The sequence below is a fragment of the Rhinolophus hipposideros genome (assembly GCF_964194185.1).
Source record: "Rhinolophus hipposideros genome assembly, chromosome: 9".
Taxonomy (NCBI): domain Eukaryota; kingdom Metazoa; phylum Chordata; class Mammalia; order Chiroptera; family Rhinolophidae; genus Rhinolophus; species Rhinolophus hipposideros.
The window spans coordinates 50,505,631-50,528,085 of NC_138055.1; the positions used below are offsets into that span (position 1 = coordinate 50,505,631).

General features: G+C 50.3%; 2 protein-coding genes across 2 annotated transcripts in view; both read right to left on the reverse strand.

The window, feature by feature from the left end:
* ARF3 (ARF GTPase 3) overlaps window positions 1-7,533 on the reverse strand; it is a 15,232-nt gene extending 7,699 nt beyond the window's left edge. Inside the window, exon 1 of the mRNA XM_081060918.1 lies at window positions 7,275-7,533. The gene's annotated coding sequence lies outside the window, so the exon portion shown is untranslated. The remainder of the gene's footprint in view (window positions 1-7,274) is intronic.
* Window positions 7,534-10,924: 3,391 nt separating this feature from the next.
* On the reverse strand, window positions 10,925-16,540 carry WNT10B (Wnt family member 10B). The gene is made up of 5 exons (XM_081060911.1): window positions 16,366-16,540; window positions 15,313-15,432; window positions 14,921-15,183; window positions 12,761-13,134; window positions 10,925-12,112 (listed from the first exon to the last, which is right to left on the reverse strand). The coding sequence occupies exons 2-5, from the start codon at window positions 15,384-15,386 to the stop codon at window positions 11,654-11,656; spliced, it is 1,170 nt and encodes a 389-aa protein (XP_080917037.1). The 5' UTR covers window positions 15,387-15,432; window positions 16,366-16,540; the 3' UTR covers window positions 10,925-11,653.
* Window positions 16,541-22,455: the final 5,915 nt, after the last annotated feature.

A 22,455-nucleotide genomic window follows, 5' to 3' on the forward strand; every position in this document is an offset into this window, starting at 1 on the left:
CAGACAGGATTCTCACGTCACACCTGAGCTGACTCCTGAAGGAAAAGTAGGAAGTAACCAGACAATAAAGAAAGGGAATGGGACAGAAGGAACAGTGTTTGCAAAGGCATTAAAACTTGCGTTAGAGAGCGCACTTTCCATCAGCCAAAGCCATGTGCAACCAGGAGGCAGTTTATTTAGATGCAGCGCGGTGAATACAAAGAAGTGACGAGGCTGGAGAGAGAAGCAAGGATTAGATCATGAAGGGCCTCAAAGACATATGACCAGACAGGTGCTTTAGAAACACTATTCCGGCAGCAGTTTAGGGAATAAATTAAAAGGGGAAAGACTGGAAGCAGAGAGAAAACTGGGGAGGTACAGTAATGCAGATAAGAAATCAGAAGCTCTGAACTAGAGGTGGCAATAGAGAGGATAGGGCAGATTGGAAACATCGAATTGTAGAATCCACAGGATTTAATGACTGATTAAATGTAGGAAGGAAGAGTAGAAGGCTCAAAGATGAGTCTCAGGTTTCCGGCCTGGGTGATTCAATGGCATTTCTTTAGATGGAAAATAACAAGAAAAACAGATCTGAGAGTAAAGATGTTTGATTTTAGATTAAATGTTGATTTTGAGGTGCTAAGGTATGAAGTGCAGCAGAGAAGTCTGGACTGGATATTTGGTCATCATCCGCACAGATGGTAAATGAAGCCATGGAGGAACCAAGATGACCCAGGATGGCAGTAGTTCCTGGCTGCCTACCCAACAGTCATTCTTTCCCTTCTTTCTTCTAACAGAAACTCTAATCTGTTCAGATGTTGCGGCAGCAAGGTATGAGATACCCTTCCCTCTCCCTAGGGTATAAAAACTTATCAGCCTGAAGGGTGTGGGCATTTCATTTTCCTTGTCAGTGAATGAGTTACGAATGACCTTATCCTAATTCGAGCCAAAAAAAATGTGAGGGAAGTCTTTTGGGAGCATCTGGGAAAGCTTTCCTTAACCGTGAAAAAGGACATGTGGCAATGTTCTCTTGTTCAGTCTTTGGATGTTGACGTAGAAACATGAGATGCTGGAGTAATCTTGAGACCATGAAGGGACAGACCTAAGAACTCTACAATATCAGAGCAGAAAAACTGAGAAAATGTGGGTCCTTATTACCACTGGCAAGCTGATGGATTAAAAACAAACGACAAGAACGTCCTCTATCCCTAAACAAATTTGTATGAGTGTGGGGTAAAAAAAATATATAAATATATGTAACATAAAATTGACCATTTCAACCATTTTTAAATGTACAATTCAGCGGCATAAATCTTCACTTGTGCAACTATCACCATCATCCATCTCCAGAACTTTTTCATCTTTTCAAACAGAAACTTTTTACCTATTAAACAATAACTCTTATTCCCCCCTCCTCCCAGCCCCTGGCAACCACCATTCTACTTTCTGTCTCTATAATTTAACTATTCTAGGGACCTCATGTAAGTGGAACCACATAATATGTGTCTTTTTATGTCTGCTTTATTTCACCTAGACTTCTTGCTATATGCTGTAATAAATCCTCTTATTGTTTGAGTCACAGGTGTGTTTTCTGCCTTTTGCCAACTGATACATCCTAACTGATATATCTAGGGAGAGTACGTACAGTGGGACAGGAGAAAAGGCCACAGGCAGAAACCTGGGGTGCATCAATATTTAAAGCAGTGGGCAGCAAAGGAGGCCAGGAAAGAGAGTAAGAAGCAACTTGAGGGGTAGAGAGGAAACCTAGAAAGTAAGACATCATAGACACCAATGAGAGGGGGGAAAGAAAACATTTAAAAAAGGAAGGTCAAAGGCTGTAGAAAGATCAATTTAAGATAAGGCCTGCTGGGTGAGGTGGCACATACCTGTAGTCCTAGCTACTCAGGAGGCTGAGGCAGGTGGATCGCTTAAGCCCAGGAGTTCTGGTCTGTAATGCCCTATGCTGATTGGCTGCCCACACTAAGTTAGGCATAAATAAATAAATAAATAAATAAATAAATAAATAAATAAATAAGGCCTGAAAGATACCTGTTGAATTTAGCTACTAGGCAATCAAGGATGACCTTGTTATAAATGAAAACATATCTAGCTAAAATTAGGCTCCACTTAACTCAACTAGCAGTGTTTAAGCTCAGGTCAGAAACATGATGCCCGTTTTCCTTCTAGTCCAAGATGACTCCAGTACAAGATAACCTGAAGAAGGCCCCACTACAAGCAAAGAAGGATCCTAAATCACCACGTCCGATAGAGACCCGAACACCAGGGAAGGGTCTGGCTTTTTCCATGGACAACCCTCAGCAAGTGAGTCAGAACACAGCAACAGGTCTGTTTCAGAACACATGGCCTAGCCATATAAGACAGTGACCAGATAAAAACTAGATTAATTTGTTTCTTCGGAACATTCTGTGGTACTGCTCTCTAACCAAAGCTTTCAGTTTGCCCTCTTCTTAGAATCTGACCAGTTTAAACTGCTCCATCTCCTGATATTCTACGGCTGCTCCATTGCTCCCATCTGTAGCCTTGAATACTGAGAACACTATACTTTCCTAATTACAAAATCACTGAAATTCCATTAGTCAGCCTAAAGCCCGAATAAACCTTTGCCCCCCAATCTGGTCCCACTGTGTAGGTCAAGATGGAGCTGCCAGCAAACAGATGAAATAAGCCAGGATTTGAACAAGGTCAACCAGTACAGAGCACCCTAAGGATACGGAAGACGGGGAACTGCCTACCTTCGGGAGTAAGAGCTGTCTGTGATCCCTTATCACCTCAAACACACTTCTACTCTAGGAATTACCACAGTATGTTTTATTCACGTTTGTCTGTTTCATTTTCTAGAGCTGGAACTTCCCAAATAATATGCCTTTAACGCATTACAAGGCAGCTGGAGATACGGATCCCATCAGTACTTAAAGTGGCTAGAGCCCTTGGGCTCGACATCTTGGGTTGCAAGCAGCTATGTCTCACTAACACCATTTTCTGTGTATGCCCTGATGGGGAAAAGTTGGGGAAGTACTCCCCCAGACTATGAGCCCCTTGCCAGCAGGGACCATGCCTTATTCATGTTTCATGTCCCCCGCTTCCAGCAGTGCAATCTGTAGCTAGATTTCACATACTTGTTGTTGAGAAGCACAGAACTACTGATAGTAGCAAAACATTTGTGAGGTTAAGACATTATTCTTTGGGTAATCCCCAATCCTTTTCCTGCATCTGACAAACTAGAGAAGTGGTTTCTATGTTCTCAGAGCTCAAGGGTTCCTTGGATGGGATTCGGAGGCTGCCTGGGGGAAAGGAGAAACCATGAGAGGCTCTAGTTATGCTCACCAACTCTCCCCCACCACTCTTTACAGAGCAGCTCCACTTTCATCCATTTTATGTATCAGACTTCAAATAAGATTTTAATAAGGTAAGGTTCGATTGCTTTAAAAGGGGGAAAGGGCAAAAAGCACTGCAACAAAGGACAAATGTTCTACTGCATGCTAAATCATGCTGAAGTTTAAACATTCATGCTGGACATTCTTGTGTATAACCACATAAAGGAAGGGTTACGCCAGGCTCTCACCAATAATGGGAGAGCTGAAAGGTACCATGAAATCTGCCACACCTAGTCATCTCACCTTTCTTCAGGAACACAGTGATAATGGTGGATACCTGAAATCTCAGCTATTTCCTTATTTCTGGTCCGTAAGGTACACAGCAGATCCTTTGCAGACGTCCATGACAAAGCTCTAACACATTCATGGAATCCCTACCCCAGCTCTTTCCCAGACTACAATACAAAATATTCAAACATTTGTGGAACTCTTTCCAAATGCTTCCTAGGTCTTTTCATTATCAAAAAGTTCACTATCTATATTTGTGACAGATGTTAGAAAAGGTAGACAGAATTACTCTGGACCTTAATATAGTACATTTTGAAACATACTCTAAGGCAGACATTTAAAGGAGATGTGACTAAATGAAAAGAGTCGCCCAGGAAATGGAAGATGTTGAAATGCTCATTGAGACGGAAAATAATGGGGCCCAGGAATCTAAATCCTGACCTAGGTCAATCAGGGTGCACCTTCATGGAAGAGTCAACCATTATCTCCGAGTCATGCTGATTGTTTTAAACATGAACACTATTCTTGAGCCCCCACATTCTCACCCTACATCCAAGCTGATGGTTCAGGGCCCCTGCCTTGCTCCAGCTTCACCTCCCACTCAGGCAGCAGGAGCTGCCTCTGTGAGGCTGATGCTGAAAAAAGATTTCACTGCTCATAAGCCTACAACCAGCACAGAAAGTCATGGTAACAAGCATCCCTTCACACAAGCGCCTCAGGCTGCAAGTTCTCCTTTTGTAAACCTTTAAGGTAGGCCTGAGTGCTCGTATTGTTATTACTATTGCAACGATGATCAATAGCAGCTAACATTTACTTGAGGCTTACTACTGTGTTTCCCCGCAAATAAGACCTAGCCGGACAATCAGCTCTAATGCGTCTTTTGGAGCAAAAATTAATATAAGACCCGGTCTTATATAAGACCCGTTCTTACATTATAGTAAAATAAGACCGAGTCTTATATTAATTTTTGCTCCAAAAGACGTATTAGAGCTGACTTTCCAGCTAGGTCGTATTTTTGAGGAAACATGGTATGTGCTTTGTACAATACTGGTGCTTTATGTGTATTATCTTATTTGATTCTCATGCCAGTACTATGAAATAGGTACTATCGTTATCATACTCTTTACACATGAGGAAAATGAATTTAAAAGAGAACAAGTAATTTCACCAAAATCACACAACTAGTAATAGCAGAGACAGGATTTGAACCCAATTTTATCTGATTCCAAGGTCCACACTCTTAAGTACTATACCACTTTGCCTCTAAATGCACCTGCAACAACAATGAGGAGAGCCAAACACAGTAATGTGCTGAGTCTCAGGCCTCTTGGCATCCATTTCTAAAAGAATATAGGGAAGCAGACTCCACAATTTCCCTCAGTTATTTACTCGGCTTTAACAAAGCTGATTTTAAAGAAGTTCCTTTTCTAACCAACAAATCCCACCCACTGTCCTCTGAATCCATTTCCCCTTATTATGACTCCAGTCGAAGGGAGCAGCAGAGATGAACACACACAGTATGATTCTTTGTGCACTTAAGACTTCACTTACATTCTTCCCAGCCTGCTGTCTGCCTTCCTTTATACTTGCATTCAATTTAATAATAGCAGCTACCATTGACTGGCACCAATTCTGTACCAGGCACCGCATATATATATTGGCTCTCTCCTCCATAATCTCCAGGATCCCCATTTGCAGACAACACTCTGAAGGACTTAGAGCTAATGGACGGACTCCGTTGCCCACAAAGGGGAAGCAGAAGAACTGGGATTTCAGATAAATAATGACTGTGTTCTAGTAACAGTTTTATTTTGGGGTCTTAGTTTCCATTATCCATGTGTGTTTTGTGCCTTTTAGGATGGTGGAGAGACCAAGACTTCTTAATTATTAGGTTGGTGCAAAAGTAATTGCAGTTTAAAAGGCTAAAAATAAAGGCAAAAACCACAATTACTTTTGCACCAACCTAATACAAAGGCTAAGGGCCTTTGTACTCTCGCTCAGCTATCTCCAGGCACTCTCCCTGACAGCCAAGCCCTCTCTTTCTCCCTCCTTAAACCGTAGTCAAAAAACTTGAGTTCTATCCATTTACGTCCTGTGTTCATCATGAGCGCCTACTGTGTGCACAGGCATTGTGGGAGACAGGTAATGAGTTCCAATTCCTGTATTCAAAAAGCTTAGTCTCTTTAGAAAAGCAAGACATGCACATAAAAATTTTGACTATGCAAAGTAATCATTCTAAGCTAGGAGGCAAGAGGCATGTGAACCTGTAACACATGAGGCCCCTTCCCAGCTGAATCCAAGGTCAATGATTCATTCTGTGAAAAGGTGAGCTCAATGGATCAGTTTCTTTCTTAGAATGAGCTTTTACAGACTTGTTATTCAAACTCAGGTTTAATGTGCAATGACCAATTCACTACCCCACTCCAGTCATAGCAAGTGGAGACACCCCAACAACAAGCCCAAGACATAATGGCAGCAAATTAGAAACAGGTAAGGAAGTATGCAGAGACTAGATTCTGTCCTGTTGCACTGACCCAAGCATTCAGACTCCTGCAGCAGATCTCCTACCAATAAAACTTTCATGCCATATACCAGCGGTGACCCAATCCAACAGCAGCACAGACAGGTTTTAAGTTACACTTCTCCCTCACCCAGATGACCTCACTATTTCTTCTCACTCCTGACCACATACCACACTCCTCCTGGCCAGGCCAGAGAGAGACTGGCAGTAATACAACCCAGAAAGAAGGGAACTCCCCCAAAAGAGGAGCTACCACTTTGTTAATCAAGCGGCCCGTTTTAACAGGGAACTCCACCTCCCCCTCCTTTCCGCAAACACTGGTGTAAGCAATGGTTCCATTTTCTGTTCCGGGAATCCTGGTACTTCCTAAAGAAAGAAAGCGGATTGGAAGACACAAAACTCAGAGCCAGCGACAAGATGCTCCCTCCTCCTGTAAGACCGCCCCCGCTTCGCCTGGGGGAGAATGGCACCACCTCTCTTCTCCAGGCAAAATCAACTCCCCCTGCCCTTTCTGTCTCCTCTCCCCCCCGCCCCGCTCCCCACCTGCTGCCCTCTTCCCGGCGTGCGGTTCCCGAGACCCGAACGCGCAACCTCGCCCAGAATAGTGCCCCTGGGGTGCCCCACTCGCCTGCCCTGCCGGTTACTCCCTAAACCCCCTACACACCCCTGCCCCACGATAGGGGGAGGAGGTGTCACCACAGCAAGGCTTCTCTCTGGTCTCCTATTACTAAGGTGGAGAGGAAGATGGGGTAAGGAAAAAGCAGCCTTCTCTAGCCCTTTCATAGGAAAAGGATACAAACAGCGATCGCCGCCCCCGCATCACCTCTGCCTGGACTGCTTTCTTCCCCCTTAACCCTGACCCCTCGAAAGCCCACCTTCTGCAGGCGAAGGGAACCTAACTGCAGCCCAGGTCGCCCCCTTGTGCGAGGCGGAGGACAAATCTGTGTGCGCCCCCGCCCCCACCGCAGCTTCGCGTCCTTCAAATGCGGGGGCAGGAGTGAGGCTGGCCCGGCGCCCCTCTCCAAGCTCCCGGGTGGGAAGGACCACACCGCCCCAGGCCTGGCACCGCCGGACAGGGGGGCTCTATCTCCTCAGCCCCCACCCCGAGCCTCTCCTCTACCGGGATCCGCCTTCCCTCCCCAACCCCTCACCTGTTCCTGTTCTCAAGCTTCGCCGCTGCGGCCGCCGCCTCCGCCCCCGCAGGTTCCGCTTGGCTCTTGCTCTGTTCCCTCCGGCTCCCCCAGCCGATTTCAGCGCGGCTGCTCCCCTGGCCCCGCTCCCTGACTCCCTCCTTCCTTCCCTCTACCTAGCACCGGAAGCCGCGACGGCGACAGGAGCTGTGCGGCGCACCCCCACCCCCAGACGGAGATACTTCCCACCTCCCCAATCACGCGAGAGCTGCGCAGCGGCGAGCGGCAGTTCTCGCGAGATCTATCACCATGGCAGCGGCTGCAGCAGAGGCAGCCGGGTGCTAGAGCTGAACCCCAGGCGGGGTCCGATGTGGGGGTTGGAGACAGCGGGCGGAGCAGGCGGGAGCCAGGGAATAGGGGTGAATCGGTGGGGACGGAGGTGACAATCCCAAGCTCCAGGGCCATACCTAGAATGTAAGGACTGGGGCCACGTGCTGGCCACACTGGAGACTGGGGTTGGGCTGAGAGGCCTGGGGGCTCCTTGCGCAAATCTAGGTCCTCCAGACCTCATCTTTATTTCTTAACCAAAGCTAGCAGCATCCCCGAGAGCCCTCCTACACCAGTGTCGCTGCTTACCACTCCTAATCTAAGACTAGGTTACTCAAGGGTCTGAATCAAGAGATCCTTTTCTGTAGGGAAGAGAAGGGAGAGTGCTGAATGTAAGAGACTGAAAGAGACTGAACTCTGGGCCAATTAAGAGGTTGGAACGTGAAAGACAAATGGTGGAAGCCTCATATTCAGAGGTGTGGTTTGAGGAAGTGTACTTAGATAGTTACAAATTTTAGTATCCCAAGGAAAATGACTTTGCCCCCATGTTTCTCTATTCCTGCCCACCCCCACTTCCCTCACACTCATTTTTGCACCTGGTCTAGACATGCAAAGCTGCCTTAGAATAGTATGACTGTGATAGAAGAAGGCACTAGTAATGCTGAGAACAGAAGAAGATTCTTTAAGTGCCCGCTTTCTACATTTACAGCAGTATAAGGGAACACATGACTCTTCCCTAAGGCCTCAACCAAAATTGTTGCTTTTCTGGATTTTTTTGCCTTGTTTCTTGTCTCCTTCCAAGAAGAACTAGTCCGGTAGATATCCGCACTATGTCTACCCCTTCAATCCCTGGTGTATGCATTCACCAGTCTCTTCCTCTTATCTCAGTCTGTTTTCTCATATTTTAACCAGGAAAACAACACGGCCCAAGGATGTGAAGCCAGGAGGACCCTAACTTCAGATGGTGAGGAATGAGATGGATGACAAGAAGCATGTTTATAACAGTGGTATCTGTCCTAGGCTGTTGCCATGAAGGGCTTTTGCCCTGCTAAGCTCTGTGTTTTAAATGGCAGAAGATTCCTCCAGTGTTATTCCAGACTCCTAGACTGGGCCCTGTGATACCTCCACATGATTACTTTACTCTTTCCATTTCTTTTCCTAGAAGTTTCTAGGACTACACCACCCCCCACACTGATCCTGAACATTCAACTTCACAAGCCCCCTTCCTAAGTACCCAGCCATACCTACATGCCTTGAGGGACTCTGTCAGCGTTCCAGCCCAAGACTTCAGGTCCTCTAGTGGTTGGGTTCCAGGTGTGACAGAAGGATGGAAATGGTGTCAGCCCTAATATGGTTAGCAGCAAGTACCATAGTATTTGAGTCAGAACTGATGAAAGGAACTGGAGACTCTCCCAGCCCTTCTGTCCTTCGCCACTGTAGAGTCTTGAGAGGAAAGTATCTGTTGTAGCATCACTGAGTGTTTCCCATGGAACAAACAGGAGCAAAGACAGGAGGAGTGCTGCCCAACTGGAAATTAGCCAGCCACCGCCACTCCCCAGCTTCCCAACCACTTGAAAGGCTAAGGGAGAAGAGCTCATCTGGAGCTGAAGGAGGTAAAGAGGCCTGACTTACAATTCATCTGTCTTTCTCCCTCCCTCTGGCTTCCAGTGGAGTTAAGTAAAAGCTGAAATTGTAGCCACCCTGCTCTGTGGGTTGCACACTCCCACTCCTGCCACTGACCCCAGGCCTGGGCCTGGGCCTGAGCCCAGCTCTTGTGCTTGGAGTAGGGGTGGGGGGGTGGGGTGTTGGCCTTGCTGACAAAATCCATTTGGAATTTCTCAAGGTTGTGGTTTGGGGCTTAAGTTTGCCACAGAGTGTGTCTGACGAAAGATGAGAGCTAGAAAGAGAGAAGGAGCCAAAGGGAGTACAGAGGAAGGAAACAGGAAAAGGCTGAAATAGTCTCCATTGGAGATTCTCCTTGCTCTTCCTAAGAGTGTGAAATTTCTGGACATTCCTTAGCATTATTCTGTCTCACATCCTATGTCCATTCTAGCTACCTCCCTCTCTCCCACACTAGACTCAGTCAGTACCTGAAATAAGGATGAGATACCTTCCTGCCTCTATCAAATTTTGAAACCCAGAATTCTCAATGTTCAAGTGGATATTTGGGACATAAAATTTTGCCATAAAGTACTGCCCTGACACAACATTCATTGAAATGTCCTCTCTACCCTGGTGCTACCATCATTTCACCTGATTTTGAGAGTAATTTGGGGAGCAGATATATCTATTACCTCAAGGCGTAGAGAGAACTACATAGTTCTACATTCCCTGCCCAAGGAGATGACCTGTTAAGAGTCAGCATCTTACAAACCCATAAACAGTCACTTGTAAAGTTCTAAATGTGTGGTGCATGTCTCTTTTCTAACTGAAAGGTAATGGTTTGGTTTCAAAGATATTGGGCTAGGAATAGAAAGATTGTAATGAAAGAAATTGCTTTCTTTAGTTATGGTTATCTCCTAAAAGATAAAGGAATTATTTCACTAAGATTAAATGCAGTAGACCTCTGAATAAGGAAGGACAAAATACATATGCAGATAATTCAGTGGGAGAACATGCTGGTTTTGCAGGTTTCCAGAGGGGAAGGAAAAAAAACTCCCTTTTGGAGCATAGGAATCCCTTTTATATGTTTCCCATTAGTCTTGTATCTACTTCACAAGTTCTCTGATTTGGAGCCAGAGAGAAAAAGCACCTGCTCTTTTGGATCCAGGTTCAAAGTTGGGATACCTTCAGGACTTGAAAACCCCAGAACAGAGGTGACCTCATGGTGTAGGGCGGGGTCAACAAACTACAGCCAGAGGACCAAATCTGGTCCTACAGTCCGTTTTTGTGAATTAAATTTTATTGGACATCCATCAGGTTATGTCTGGTCTATGACTGCATTTGATCTACAACAGCACAGTTGAGTAATTATTGCAGAGTTGAGTAGTTGAGACAAAGCCCACAAGCCTAGTATATTTACTATCAAGACCTTTACAAGGAAAAATAAAAAAGCCAGTCCTTGTTCTAGGGCAGTGACCAACGCAAAATCTGGAGTTGAGGCACATAGAGAGTAAATACGGCCTATGTTTGGATCTCTAGCCCCTCACACCTAGAAGCCTCCCCTGGTTTTTCACACTCAAAGTTGCTAACTAAGTCACTGAGGACCATTTCAAATCCTTTGTGGAAACAGGCCTCTATATGTAAATAAAGTCATTGAGTGTAAGAGAGTAGGAGAATTCACCTGGAAAATAAGCCATGGACTGGGATCCCAAGTGTGGGCAGAAATATCACCATCTGCGTCCACCGTTCCAGAAACTTAATTTATTTTAGTTACAAACAGGAACCAAGAACAAATCTCAGTACAATAAATTATCTATCCCCACCCCTCCTGCTGAAGAAAGAAAAAGAGGCTGAGAGTTGTAGGTAAAACTCTTTCTTTGAAGGGTCCCCTTTACCATCTGAATGAGGGAAGACAGCTTCTCTAAAGGACTGAACAGAGACTCTGAGGACTCAAAGGAGAGTACCCCTAGCACTCTGTTCCTTCCCTAAGAGAAACTTCTCTGCCTGTCTCCCGTTACCCCACAAGAGGGGGCTCAGGCTGCAGTAGAGGAGTTTGGGAACAGCAAATGGAGTGAGTGGTCTCTCTGGATACAGGTCTCATGGCTCCACACAATGCCTGGGGCTAGCCCTCAAAGGAGAAGTGTGGTCAAACGACAGGGACTCCCAAAAGGATTATGAGTCAGAGTTAAAGGAAGCCCCGGGTTGGGAAGAGGGGGGGCAATACAGTGCATTTCATCTTAGTCCATTCAGTTGTTTAAGGAGAAGAGGGGTGACATCTTCCCGTCAAGGCCCTCAGACTGTGGGGAAGACGGCCACATGTCACAGACTCCATCTGACCCCCACCACCCCCAAAGCTGTTTCTAGGTAGACACTTTGAGCTTCCAGGGGGGACAAGATTGACTTTGGACAGAAATCAGAGGAAAAGGCTGAACAGTGCCCCTCCCTTCCCCCAGCCTGCAGTGAGAGGCCCCTCACTTACACACGTTGACCCACTCTGTGACCTTGCATTCATCACACAGCACATAGCAGCACCAGTGGAAGCGGCAATGACAGCGCTCAACTCGTGTCTGCCGGAGAACGTTGTGCCCACGGCCACAACACAGGCTGCCACAGCCATCCAGCAGGCGGCTGGTCTTGTTGCAGGCCCGGCCCCGCGTGCCTGGGGAGCCCACGGTGGGGTCTCGCTCACAGAAGTCAGGAGACTTCTCAAAGTAAACCAGCTCTCCTGAGAGGCGACGGGGACGCAGGCGAGGCTGGAAGGCTCCAGAGTTGCGGTTGTGCGTATCGATGAAGATGGCCCGGCCCAGACGCTCCCTCAGTGCTGCTCCCACTGCCCGGAACTCCGGGGCGGCTCTCCAGCAGGTCTTGAACTGGCAGCTGCCTGACGTGCCATGGCATTTGCATTTCCGCTTCAGATTTTCATTCACCACCTAGAGCATCAGAGGGGGAAGAGGTAAAGGAAAGAGCAGCAAATGGATAGAGCACAGAGGCACAGGAGAGGGGAGGGAACAGAGAGCACAAGGAGGTAAGAATAACCAATGACTGTGGAATATCAGAAGAGAAAGGGCACTGTGAGGCTGGCTGATAGCCTAACTCCCACATTTTATGGTTGGAGAATGAAGCCAGAGCAGAGGGAGTTGCCCATGTTTAATCACTAGCTGGTCACAGAGACTCAGCTGGTAGTTAGCTGGTAACTGAACTCAACTCCAGTCATCCTGACTCCCAATCCAGTGCTCTTTCCAGAATAAGCACTGCTAAAATGGGGAGTCTGGCCCAGAGTACCCCTAAATTCTGTAGGGAAGGCAGCTGTAATCATAGCTACCGTGTCATGAACACCTGCCAAAGATGGAGGCACTCTGCTAGGGCCTCTATTTGCTAGCCCAGTCTTAATGACATTGTAAGGTAGATATCCTGAGACGCACTTTACAGAAGCAAAACTGAGGTTAAGTGACTTGCTAGAGACCACCCAGATGGTGACAATCACCCACCACACCTCATCCTTTTAGTCTGCTGTGTTTCTCAAACTCTAACCAGGCCTGGAGAGCTTGGAAGACCCAGGACAAGTTGCACACACGTACCTGGCGGCCCACCCTGTTGTTGTGGATTCGCATTCGTGCCTGGATGTCCCGGGGAGCTTCCCTGGAATCCAAGAAATCCCGAGAGAACTTCTCTCCAAAGTCCATGTCATGGTTACAGCCACCCCATTCCCATGTGTCCTGGGGGCTAGGGCTGGGGCCTGAGCCAGGGCCTGGGCTGGGCAAGGAGTGGGGAAAACTCTTGCCCCGGGACAACGCCTGCAGCTGCAGCAGTTTGGCTCTCAGCCGATCCTGCTCACCACTGCCCTTCCAGCCACAGCCGCAGCTCACCAGCTTGCCCAGGCTGCAGGCCGTGGCTACCGCATGCATGACCCCAGCAGCCAGCATGGAGAAGGAAAAAGCACTCTCACGGAAACCTGGGGATGAAAAGGGTGTGATGGTGAGAGTAAGGTTGACAGGCAGCTGAGAGTAGGAAGGCAGAAAGAAATAAACAAACAGCCACCCTCCGATTCCAGAAATTCCTAACTGAATCCTGACCCTGCCATTACTAGCTGAGTAATTTGGGAGAAAGTCACAGGAGACGGAAGGAACAGAAAGTGCAGAGCCTCAGTTTCCTCATCTATAAAGTGAGAGGATGGGTTGAGAAGATTGATCGCTGAGGCCTATTCTGGCTCCAGAATCTGGGATGTTCAGGTGTGGATGAGAGAGCTAGCCTAGAGGGAAAGATCCCTGGGGGGTGGGAGATGACTAAGAGGGAGTCCCTGTGGTCTTTGAAGATGTGTTCGCTGAGTTCTACATCTGAAAGCTTCAGAAATTCCCCAGCCCTGCAGGGAGCTCGGGTGGGGTGGAAGCAGAGGCCCTTGGGGTTCTTTTCTTCTTCCTTCTCTCTTTCTCCTTCTCCTCCTCCTTCTCCTCCTCTTCCTCTTTCTTTTTCAGGGTTATTTTAATCAGTCTTTTAACCAACCTACCCTACACCACCCCAAAACCCCCCAAAGCACTGGAGTTGTGGAGCTGTCTTTCCCTTTTCCAGTTTCTAGTTTTATATTTGTCCTTAAAACTGCCCTTTATGTTTATCCTAACCTGCTATTACTCTATAAAACGCTGGGAAGGGGAGAGAGGTGGCGGTGATTTTCCCTAAGGCCCTCTTAAAATATTGGCTCCTTTGTTTTGTTTTAGGGGTCACAGAGGCTCAGGATGACAAGCCTTTCCCAGGCTTAGGTATATATGCTTCTCATTTGGGCATCAAAGCCTTCCCGTATACCACGTCCTGTGGAGAAAGAGGGGGTCGCTCACTTCCTTTTAGGCAGGGGCTCTCTGGAACACAGAGAGGATGAGAAACAGCACCTCCTTAATGGCCAGGTTTTTCCCACCCCAGGATGCAGGGCTCCTAGCTCAGCCTCCCGATTCCCCCCAACCCCAACCCTCCAGGGGTGAAGCTGTTTGCACACGTCTTGGGAATTCCCCCGCAGATGGCAGCTGCCTATTAACCCTGTAGTCCCCGAAGTACTGCCCCCACCCTTGGGCTCAGCCCAGGATGGATCTTGACTCCTCCATGGAGTAAACTCTAGCATGGCCTGGAAAGAGGCAGCAATGCCTCCCAGACCAGGCCAGCAGTGACCTGTTCTCCACCTCTCCAGCCTTCCTCACCTGCTCAGGTGAGCCACCTGGGGCCCCCACGCACAGAGGAGGGGGCTGCGCCCCTGCTTCAAAGCCATCAGGGTCTTTGTTCCCAGCCTCAGCTCCTGGGAACCCCAGCAATTAGGGGAGTAGGTTTAACCCTTAAACAGTTGGGGGCGGCACCCCACCTCCGCTGAAGCTCTGGGGACACCAGCCTGGGCTTGTCCCTCGGAGAGGGAGGGGGTGAAAATTGGGGGAGGAAATGAGGGGGGCGTTTGAAGCTTCCAGGACTGGGGGCATCTCTTGCGCACAGGTGCAACCCAGATCGAGCGGGGTGGAGGCAGGAAAGGGGGCCTTAGGGTAGGGGAGCAGGGACCCAGCTGCCTTGCCCGCAGCGAGCAGGTGGAAGTCAGAAGCGCAGGGGCCCAGACTGGTGGCCAGACCCAGCTCTGCGAGGCTCCCGGGGGGAATTCCCAGAGAGGCCCCTCTCCGAGTCGTGAACCCATCCCTTCCCTCCTCCTCTCGCCTCGGCCTGCCCCCACCCCCAGCCCCTGCGGCGGCACGAACTCGCCCCGCCAGGCTTACCGCGCTTGAGGATGGCGCTGTGGTGCGGCAGGCGGCCGCCGCCCTCGAGCGCCGAGCAGTTCCAGCGCTGGTCGCGCAGCTGGTGCTGACACTCGTGGACAGCGATGTGCAGGCCCTGAAGCGCGGACGCTGTCACGTCGGGGCTGCGCAGGCACAGGCCTAGCTGCCGCTTGCTCAGGCCCGACAGCGTCAAGCACACGGTGTTGGCGGTCAGCGGCGGCTCGCCCGGCAACTTCAGGCCCAGAATCTCATTGCTTAGAGCCCTGGGAACGGAGAAGGCGTTTAGGGGTCTGTGGTCCAGGCCTCGCGTCCCCTCCGACTCCTCCCGCCCCGGGGCGTGCTTCTAGCCCAGGCTTTCTCTCCAGGGCTGGGTGAGAGGGAAAACTGCTCACCGACTGCACAAGGCCAGGAACAGGAGACCCACGAAGCCCCAGGGCGGAGGCCGCGGCCGGGGCTCCTCCGGCATGTCGAAGCCCGGGCCCGAAGGCGCCGGTGGGCAAATTGCTCAGGGCCTGCGGGACAGGGAGACTTAAGGACGGCTCCGGAATAGGGTGGCTCGCCCGGCCAACCGAAGGATGCCCAACTTCGAGATCCTAACTCACCAAGGTCACCCCGCTAATCCTTCTCTTCCCTCCCCAAACGATACAGTAAGAATCACTGCCTTGGCTTCCAGAGTTCCTGGGCCCTGGAGGAAAAATCCTCGCCCCGCAACTGGGACTTATTCGAGCTCCCCTGGAGCCAACCCAGCCAGACACGACGCCAGGCACACAGGCACACACTCACGTTCAAACTCAGACACACAGACTCACAAACGCCACTCCACCACCTCGCCCACTGCTCCCTCTTCGAGGGCCTCACGACTCGCTTCCCCCACCCTACACAGCTTCACGCCCGCACAGGGCTAGAGGGCGGGATGGGAGGGGGTTCCCCGCCACCTACAGCCAGCCGGGTGGGGGTGGGGGAAGTGTCGCCTCCAGGTGCCGTCGAGGGCAGGCAGCCTCCGTGAGAAGCGTGGAGGAATGGGCTCCCCACCGGCTCTACCCTAGTCCTCCGCAGTCGGGAGAGAGGGAAGGCTCCAGGTGCGGCCAAGACAGGGAGGGGACCTGGTTCCCTCCTGAAAGGGACCGTGGCGCAGGTTCAGTCCTCTTCCTCGTCTGTCACCTTTCCCAACTACATGTTCTCCGCCTCCGCGTAGAGGAGTGCTCCCATCTGGTGCTCACAGGTCCCAGCCTCAGTCCCCACCCCTTTGCTTTCGCGTTCATTGCCCTCCAAATCCGGGGGCACTCCTTTACTTGCTGGGTCTTTATCTCGGGCAATCTCTCTGGCTCTCTCTGCATCGCTGTGCCCCTGTGGGCGGATGCATGTCTGTGTGTCTGACTATCCGAGTGCCTGTCTCGTCCCCGTGCGCGTGTCCCTGCCCTCCCTGCTTTCCCAGTTCCCATTACCTCCAGCTGCTCTGGGGCAGGGTCCGCGACCGGCGGGATCGGGTCGCCTGGGCTCGTGCTGCTCAAACAGTGGGGAGACTGCGTCGGGTTCTGCCCCCTCGGCAGAGCCGCATTCTTCCAGGGCAGGGCCACTCCTCTTCGCCGCTTTCCCAGCGCCGCCGCGGCCGCCGGGAGGAAGGGAGGGAGGAAGGGAGGGAGTGATCGAGAACGCGAGCGAGCGGGCGAGCAAAGAACAGGGGGCTCTGGCTGGAATCGCGCGGAGCTCCCGGACTGCTCTGCTGCGGCTGACAGAGCGGCGGCCCCTCCCCGAGCCCGGGGCATCCCCACCCGGCTCCTCTGCACCCCCCGCCTTGACCCCGAGAGCGCAGTCGCTCCCCCTCCTCCCAGCGTACACACACACCCTCTCCCCCGACGCCGGGGTTCAGGCTTGGCACCACTGAAGGAGGAGGTGACCAGAGTTCCTCTCACCTGCTCTGGAGTCGCCAAGGCTGCAAGGAGGGTGTAGTGACCCAGACTAGGCAGCCAGGACCCTGGTCCCAAGTGGTCATTTCTCTTTGCCTCAGTTTCCTCCACAAGAGCTGAATGGCTGGAGGGTGCCTTTGACAGGATGAAGACGGAGCTTACTGACTTCCTCGTTGGACAGTTGCGTACTGAGCCCTCAGCAATAGCGCACCGCAGGGCACTGGGAGCCAGTGGGAGAAGTTCCCTTCTGGGTGGCTTGGCTTCCACCCACCTCTGAGCCCTGTGCCTGCCCCTTGGGAGGGGTCAGCTTTGGCCTCAGAGTTTGGCCCTAGCAGAGGCTGGGGGTAGCCCCAAAGATCTTCAGCCTGCTCCTATCCTTCCTTTGGCTTGCAGGCATCCTTGCTGGCAGAGGTCTCCTGCCCTTCCTGGGATCCAGGATCTGCACTTTGGGTGGCCCATATTCCTGCTCCAGGCTCGCAGACTTGTTTCACATGGAAAGAGGAGGGCCTCAGGATCCCAAACTGAGTCCAGCCCTAGGAGAACAGGGAAAGAGCCTGATCTTGGGGAGCACAGACGAAGCCAAACCACCTTAGGGAGCTCCGGTGGCAGCGAAGGGGTTAGGCACCACTGCACTTTTGCCTGACTCACCCTCCCAGCTCTAACCACTTCGGGCTATTTTTGCCAGAGAGGGGCCCCAGGCTTCCCAGCCGCCCCCCCTCCCGCCCCTGCCAGACCGCAGCCCAAGGCACTGCTGGCCCTGCAAGCCCAAGGCTGGCACGTTGACTCAGAGACAGGCCCCCCAGGGAAGCAGAGCCACGGGGCTGAAACCCACAGCCACAGTCATCTCTTCCTTGGTGGTGACCGTGCAGCTCGCTGGGCAGCCAGCTTTCAGCCTGTGCTGACGCTAGTCCCGCACCGTGCTGTAGGGGGCACTGTTGTCTAGGGGGCAGAGCCCTCTGAGAGAGATCAGTGATTTTTCATCTACTGGGATATTGATTGACCACATTTATATGCCAGACCTTGAGCAGGCTGGGGAGGTGAATGTGCAGTGGTTCCTGACACTGGACAGCTGTGACCACAGAGGGTTGCTTTTCTTCGATTTCCCACCTGAGTGGGGACAGGGCAGGAGAGGGAGGGAAGGAACCCTAGAGTCTTTGCCTCATCCTTCCTGTTTAGGAGCCAAGAACCAAACTATGTGTGGATTTTGAGGCCACCATAATCCACAAGCCCTATGTCAGTAGCGTTCGTCCTTCCTCCTGGATTTGGTGATCCTTGCCACTGTCCTTCTCTTCCTGCATGTCAGCCTGGAACTACACCCAGGTCTACACCTAGAGAGGGGGGCGAGGTTTCCTATGCCCCTCTTCTCCCATGGGGACTGCTTGGACATTTATGTGTCTCTGGGTCTCCCTCAGGTTTGGGATTGTTTCTTCTGATCCTACCCTTGTTGGGCTGCAGCATAGTCAAGTGCCAAGGAAGAGCCAGGTCAGAACTATGGATTCTAACTTCTCAATGACCCCAGGGCTCCCCAACCTGGCCTGTCCCACATCCAAAGACCCTCACTCTTGCTCCCTCACCCTGTAGAAGCCTAGCTCTGGGACAGGAGGCCACAGGCAGGCAGACTGGGTGGCCTGAGCTGGCCCTCAGTGCCCTCAGCCCGACCGGCTGGCCTGAGCACTGACCCGCAGGCAGGCGACTGGAGGGTGGTGGGGCAGGCGGGGCCTGGAGAGGGCTGTGGGTACACACCCATTGCCTAATACCCCAAGCACGCGGCCAGCTCCAGGAAAGGGGAGGGGCGGGAACCAGAGAGACCTTGACAAGGGTTGGGGCCACGACTTGGGAAAGTGAGGGGTTGTCATTACTTCAGGGAGCAAGTGGGAACAAGCTGGTCCCCCTTCCCCTTGATGAGAAGAGTGGAGGGCTGCCTTCCTATTATAGGGATGGAGGGTGTAGTGGGAGAAATCTGGGAAGAACACTGAGGCCCTGGAGGGCGGGGGTCAGAGAAAATCGTGGGGGCCCCTGGAGATTGGGGGATCGAGCAACTGAGGCGGTGGCTAAAGGCGAGAGCAGCCTTGGGAACCTCCTTCTCCTCCTCCCGCTGTGTTTGCCTTGGCCCAGGGTCCCGGGTGAGTCATCTATTGCTGAGCCGCTGATAGGGGCGGCCAGGCCCGGGGAACCCAAATTATAGGCCCGGGAGGGATGGATGCGCCCGCAGCGGTGAGCTCAGCTGCGCTGCCCACCCTCCGCTTCTCACTCCTTCTGCTGCAGTACCATAGGCCACCACCTGGAGGCACCAAAGGGTCCGCAGCCTGACGGCGCCGGATTCTCAGAAAGCACCCCCTCATTCAGCAGATGGCCCTAAAAAGTCTGTGGGATTACTCTAGACAGAACTTTGCCCCCTTCTCTACCAGAGGCGGATGCCTTCCCAGTCCAAGGAGGCAGTGCCGCCTGCTGGTGCTTCAAAGGAAAGTAGGCTCCTCTGCCGGCACACTCAGCTTTAGTTTCCTGCTTTCTCTCCAGACCCCAAGATCAAGGTAAAACCCTTTTCCCCTCTGACATCACTCTCCTCTGTTCCCATCCTAGGGAGCTGGTGGTTTGCTACTGATTTTCTACTTCAAGCTTTTAAGGTTATCCGTGGTCAAAAGTGATACAGAGAAAAATACAGCAGAGTAAAAAAGATAGGTAGTGGGATTCCATTTTATATACCGGAGAGAAGAGGAAGTGAGGGAACAAACCCATGGAGATACCTGTGGAAGGGCATTCCAGAAGACAGGAAAGTAGTGCAAAGATCCTGAGACAGGAGCTTGCTTGGTATATTCAAGGGATTAGCAAGGAGGACAGTGTAGCTGGAGGGAGGAATCCACCAGGGAGAGAGCAGCAGACAATGAGGTTAGAGGACAGGAAGGAGAAGGGTGAGATCATATCAGGTTCTGTAGGCCGCTGTCAGGATTTTGCATTTTCCTTTGAGTAAGATGAGGAATCACTGGGAAATTCTGAGCAGGGGAATGAAATAATCTGATTTTCATTTTAGAACGAATGGATCTGACTATTGTGTGGAGAATAGACTGGGGGGAGTAAGGGTAGAAGCAGGGAGAGTTGTTAGGAGGCTATTGCCATAATACAGGAGAGAGGTAATAGTGGCTCTGACCAGTGTTGTAGCAGTAGGGTGGTAAGAATGGATCAGATTCTGCATATATTTTGAAGACAGAAGGACAGGATTTGTTGAATGATTTGATGGTGCAGTATAAGAAAACAGATGAGTCAAAAATGAGTCTAAAATTCTTTTCCTGAGCAACTAAAGGATGGAGTTGCCACTTACTGAAATGGGGATGACTGATCACAGAGTAGGTTAGGCTGAGGGAAGGATCAGGAGTTCAGTTTTGGACATGTGCATTTTGAGATGCTTATTCCAGTGGAAGATGTGCAAGTACAGAGTTCGGGGCTAGAGATATAAATTAGGGAGCATGAGACTGGCTAGTTCACCAAAGGAGTGAGTATAGACTAAGAAGAAGCTCCAGACTGAATTGGGGGTGCAGTCCCAATTTAGTTTAGAGGGTACATTGAGTATACAAGGTGGAACCAGATTAAGGAGACTGAGAAGGTGAGCAGCCCAGGAGGTAGGAATGATGCTCCAGAAAACAAGTGAGAATATTTCAAGAAGGAGGGAGTGTTCAATTCTGCCTGCTATTTAGGATGAGCCCTGAGAAGCAACTGTAGAGCAACACAGAGGTCATGGATGATTTTGCTAAGGAGCTGTAGTGGGTTCAAAGGTGTGATGAGGGTGGAAAGAGAGAATAAAGAAAAGAAATTGGTGCTAGTGATTAAAGCAAACTTTTGAGTTTTGCAGTGAAAGAGAACAGACAAATGGGGCAATCTTGGACAGTAGTGTGGAATCAAATAAAGTTTTTGGGTTTTTTTTTAGACAGAAGATATTATAGCATATTTATATGCTGATGGTGTGATCCAGTAAAGAGGTAAGTTGATGATGCAGGAAAGAAACAGAGGTCAATTACTAGAGTGATGATTTGCCCTAAATAGAAATTTGGGCCAGGTCATACATAGCATGACCCAGACTTAGAGCCCTTCCGCTCTTCCCCACTACTCCGGGTGGGTGGAATGATGGAACAAAGGATACTGGCTCCTTTTCTCATCCTACCTCTGCTTGTCACCAGTGGTCACAAACAAGTCTTCTTTGTCTTTTGGCCCATCTCCCACCTCCCTGGGGTTTTATCAATCCACCAGGCCAAAAGATTTCTTCACCTAGCCCCAGTGAGAAGAAACATCTAAGGATAAGGGACAAACTGCCTGTGGTCCATTGTCTATTTACTCGAGCCATCTGGGCTGGATGCCCTCTGCAGAGACTACTGGTTTTTGGACCCGTGGAGGATGCTGGGACAGTACATATTGTCTCTCTAGGTTGAATTCTTAGAAAAGCAAAGTACAATGGACTGGGCAAAAGGCCTGGGAAGGACATTTCCTTCCAAAATAACTTCCATCAGGATTCATTTGGGTTAATATGTATCTCATTTAAAATGCAAGTGCCCCAGGAAGATTAATTAAATTTATCAGGCACCTATTCCTTGGAGGGGAGATCATTTATGGGACTTGGAACTCTTTAGGATCAGGCCTGGGTACATTACTCAGTTAGAAAGAATCCTAAAGGCAAGGAACATGAAAAAGAGAGGATCTAAAAGGGAGGCAGGATGATCCTGGGGATCATTTTTATTTTTCTGTCAATTTTGAGAAGCCCCCTGACTGCTACTGCTGCACACTCACAAGTAGCTGCTCAGGTGGAAAGGAAGGGCATGGGCTTTGAGTCCAAATGGTCTGGGTTTTAGTTTGGCTCTGCCATTAATTCATTTATCAGCTCTGTGGACCTTGGATCACTATCTAATCTAGTTTTTCCTCTGTAAAATGGGGGAAGAAATGTAAAGGAGGAGATCCTCCCTCCTTCTAGGGGCCATTTGTGTGTGCTAGTGGGGTATAATAACCAGACGGCAGTGCTATACCCTGAATAGGCAACAGCAGCCACTTCTTCAATAAGAGGCCAAGCTGGCCTTGAAGCTGAGCTGGAATCCCTGGGAGGGAAGAGAAAATCATACAACAGAGGGGATGGTTGCAGGTGCTCTAGGTATCCCAGCATAGTGAGAGTGGAGAGATCCAGATTCTGGGGGGAAGATAGAAACTTGGCAAAAAAATCCCCAAAGAAATCAAACACACGGAGGCACAAGTTCCCTATTATGGGTTCAGTGTAGCCAGCAGCCCTTCTCTTCTCAGTCCTCTCCCACCCTACACACAACTGACATCTACTCCATTGCCCTTTTCTTTCTGAGCCTATTCCTCAGAGATTCAACCATTCGGGGTCTTCTCCATCTTGATATCACCTTGGCTGCTGGCTCAGCCTCCTCTCCCAGTGACATGCACAGGTTGACACATGCTACAGGGTGACACACCATAGAATGATGGAAGGTACACAGGACAAGAGTGACACACATATGCATATTTAATCTCCCCACGCACATACTCATCTACCCAGCCACCCACCTCCACTCACAGTCCCAGACATTCTCTATGCCTCAGTCAACTGGGTCTCTCCTGACAGCAGCTGCCACCTCCTTCCCACACATAGCT

Coding starts and splice junctions, on each gene's coding strand:
- WNT10B (XM_081060911.1), bottom strand. CDS start 15,386: ATGCCGGAGGAGCCCCGGCCGCGGCCTCCGCCCTGGGGCTTCGTGGGT. Junction 13,135..14,920: donor CAGCGCCATCCTCAAGCGCG/GTAAGCCTGGCG, acceptor TTTCATCCCCAG/GTTTCCGTGAGAGTGCTTTT. Junction 12,113..12,760: donor ACAACAGGGTGGGCCGCCAG/GTACGTGTGTGC, acceptor CTGATGCTCTAG/GTGGTGAATGAAAATCTGAA.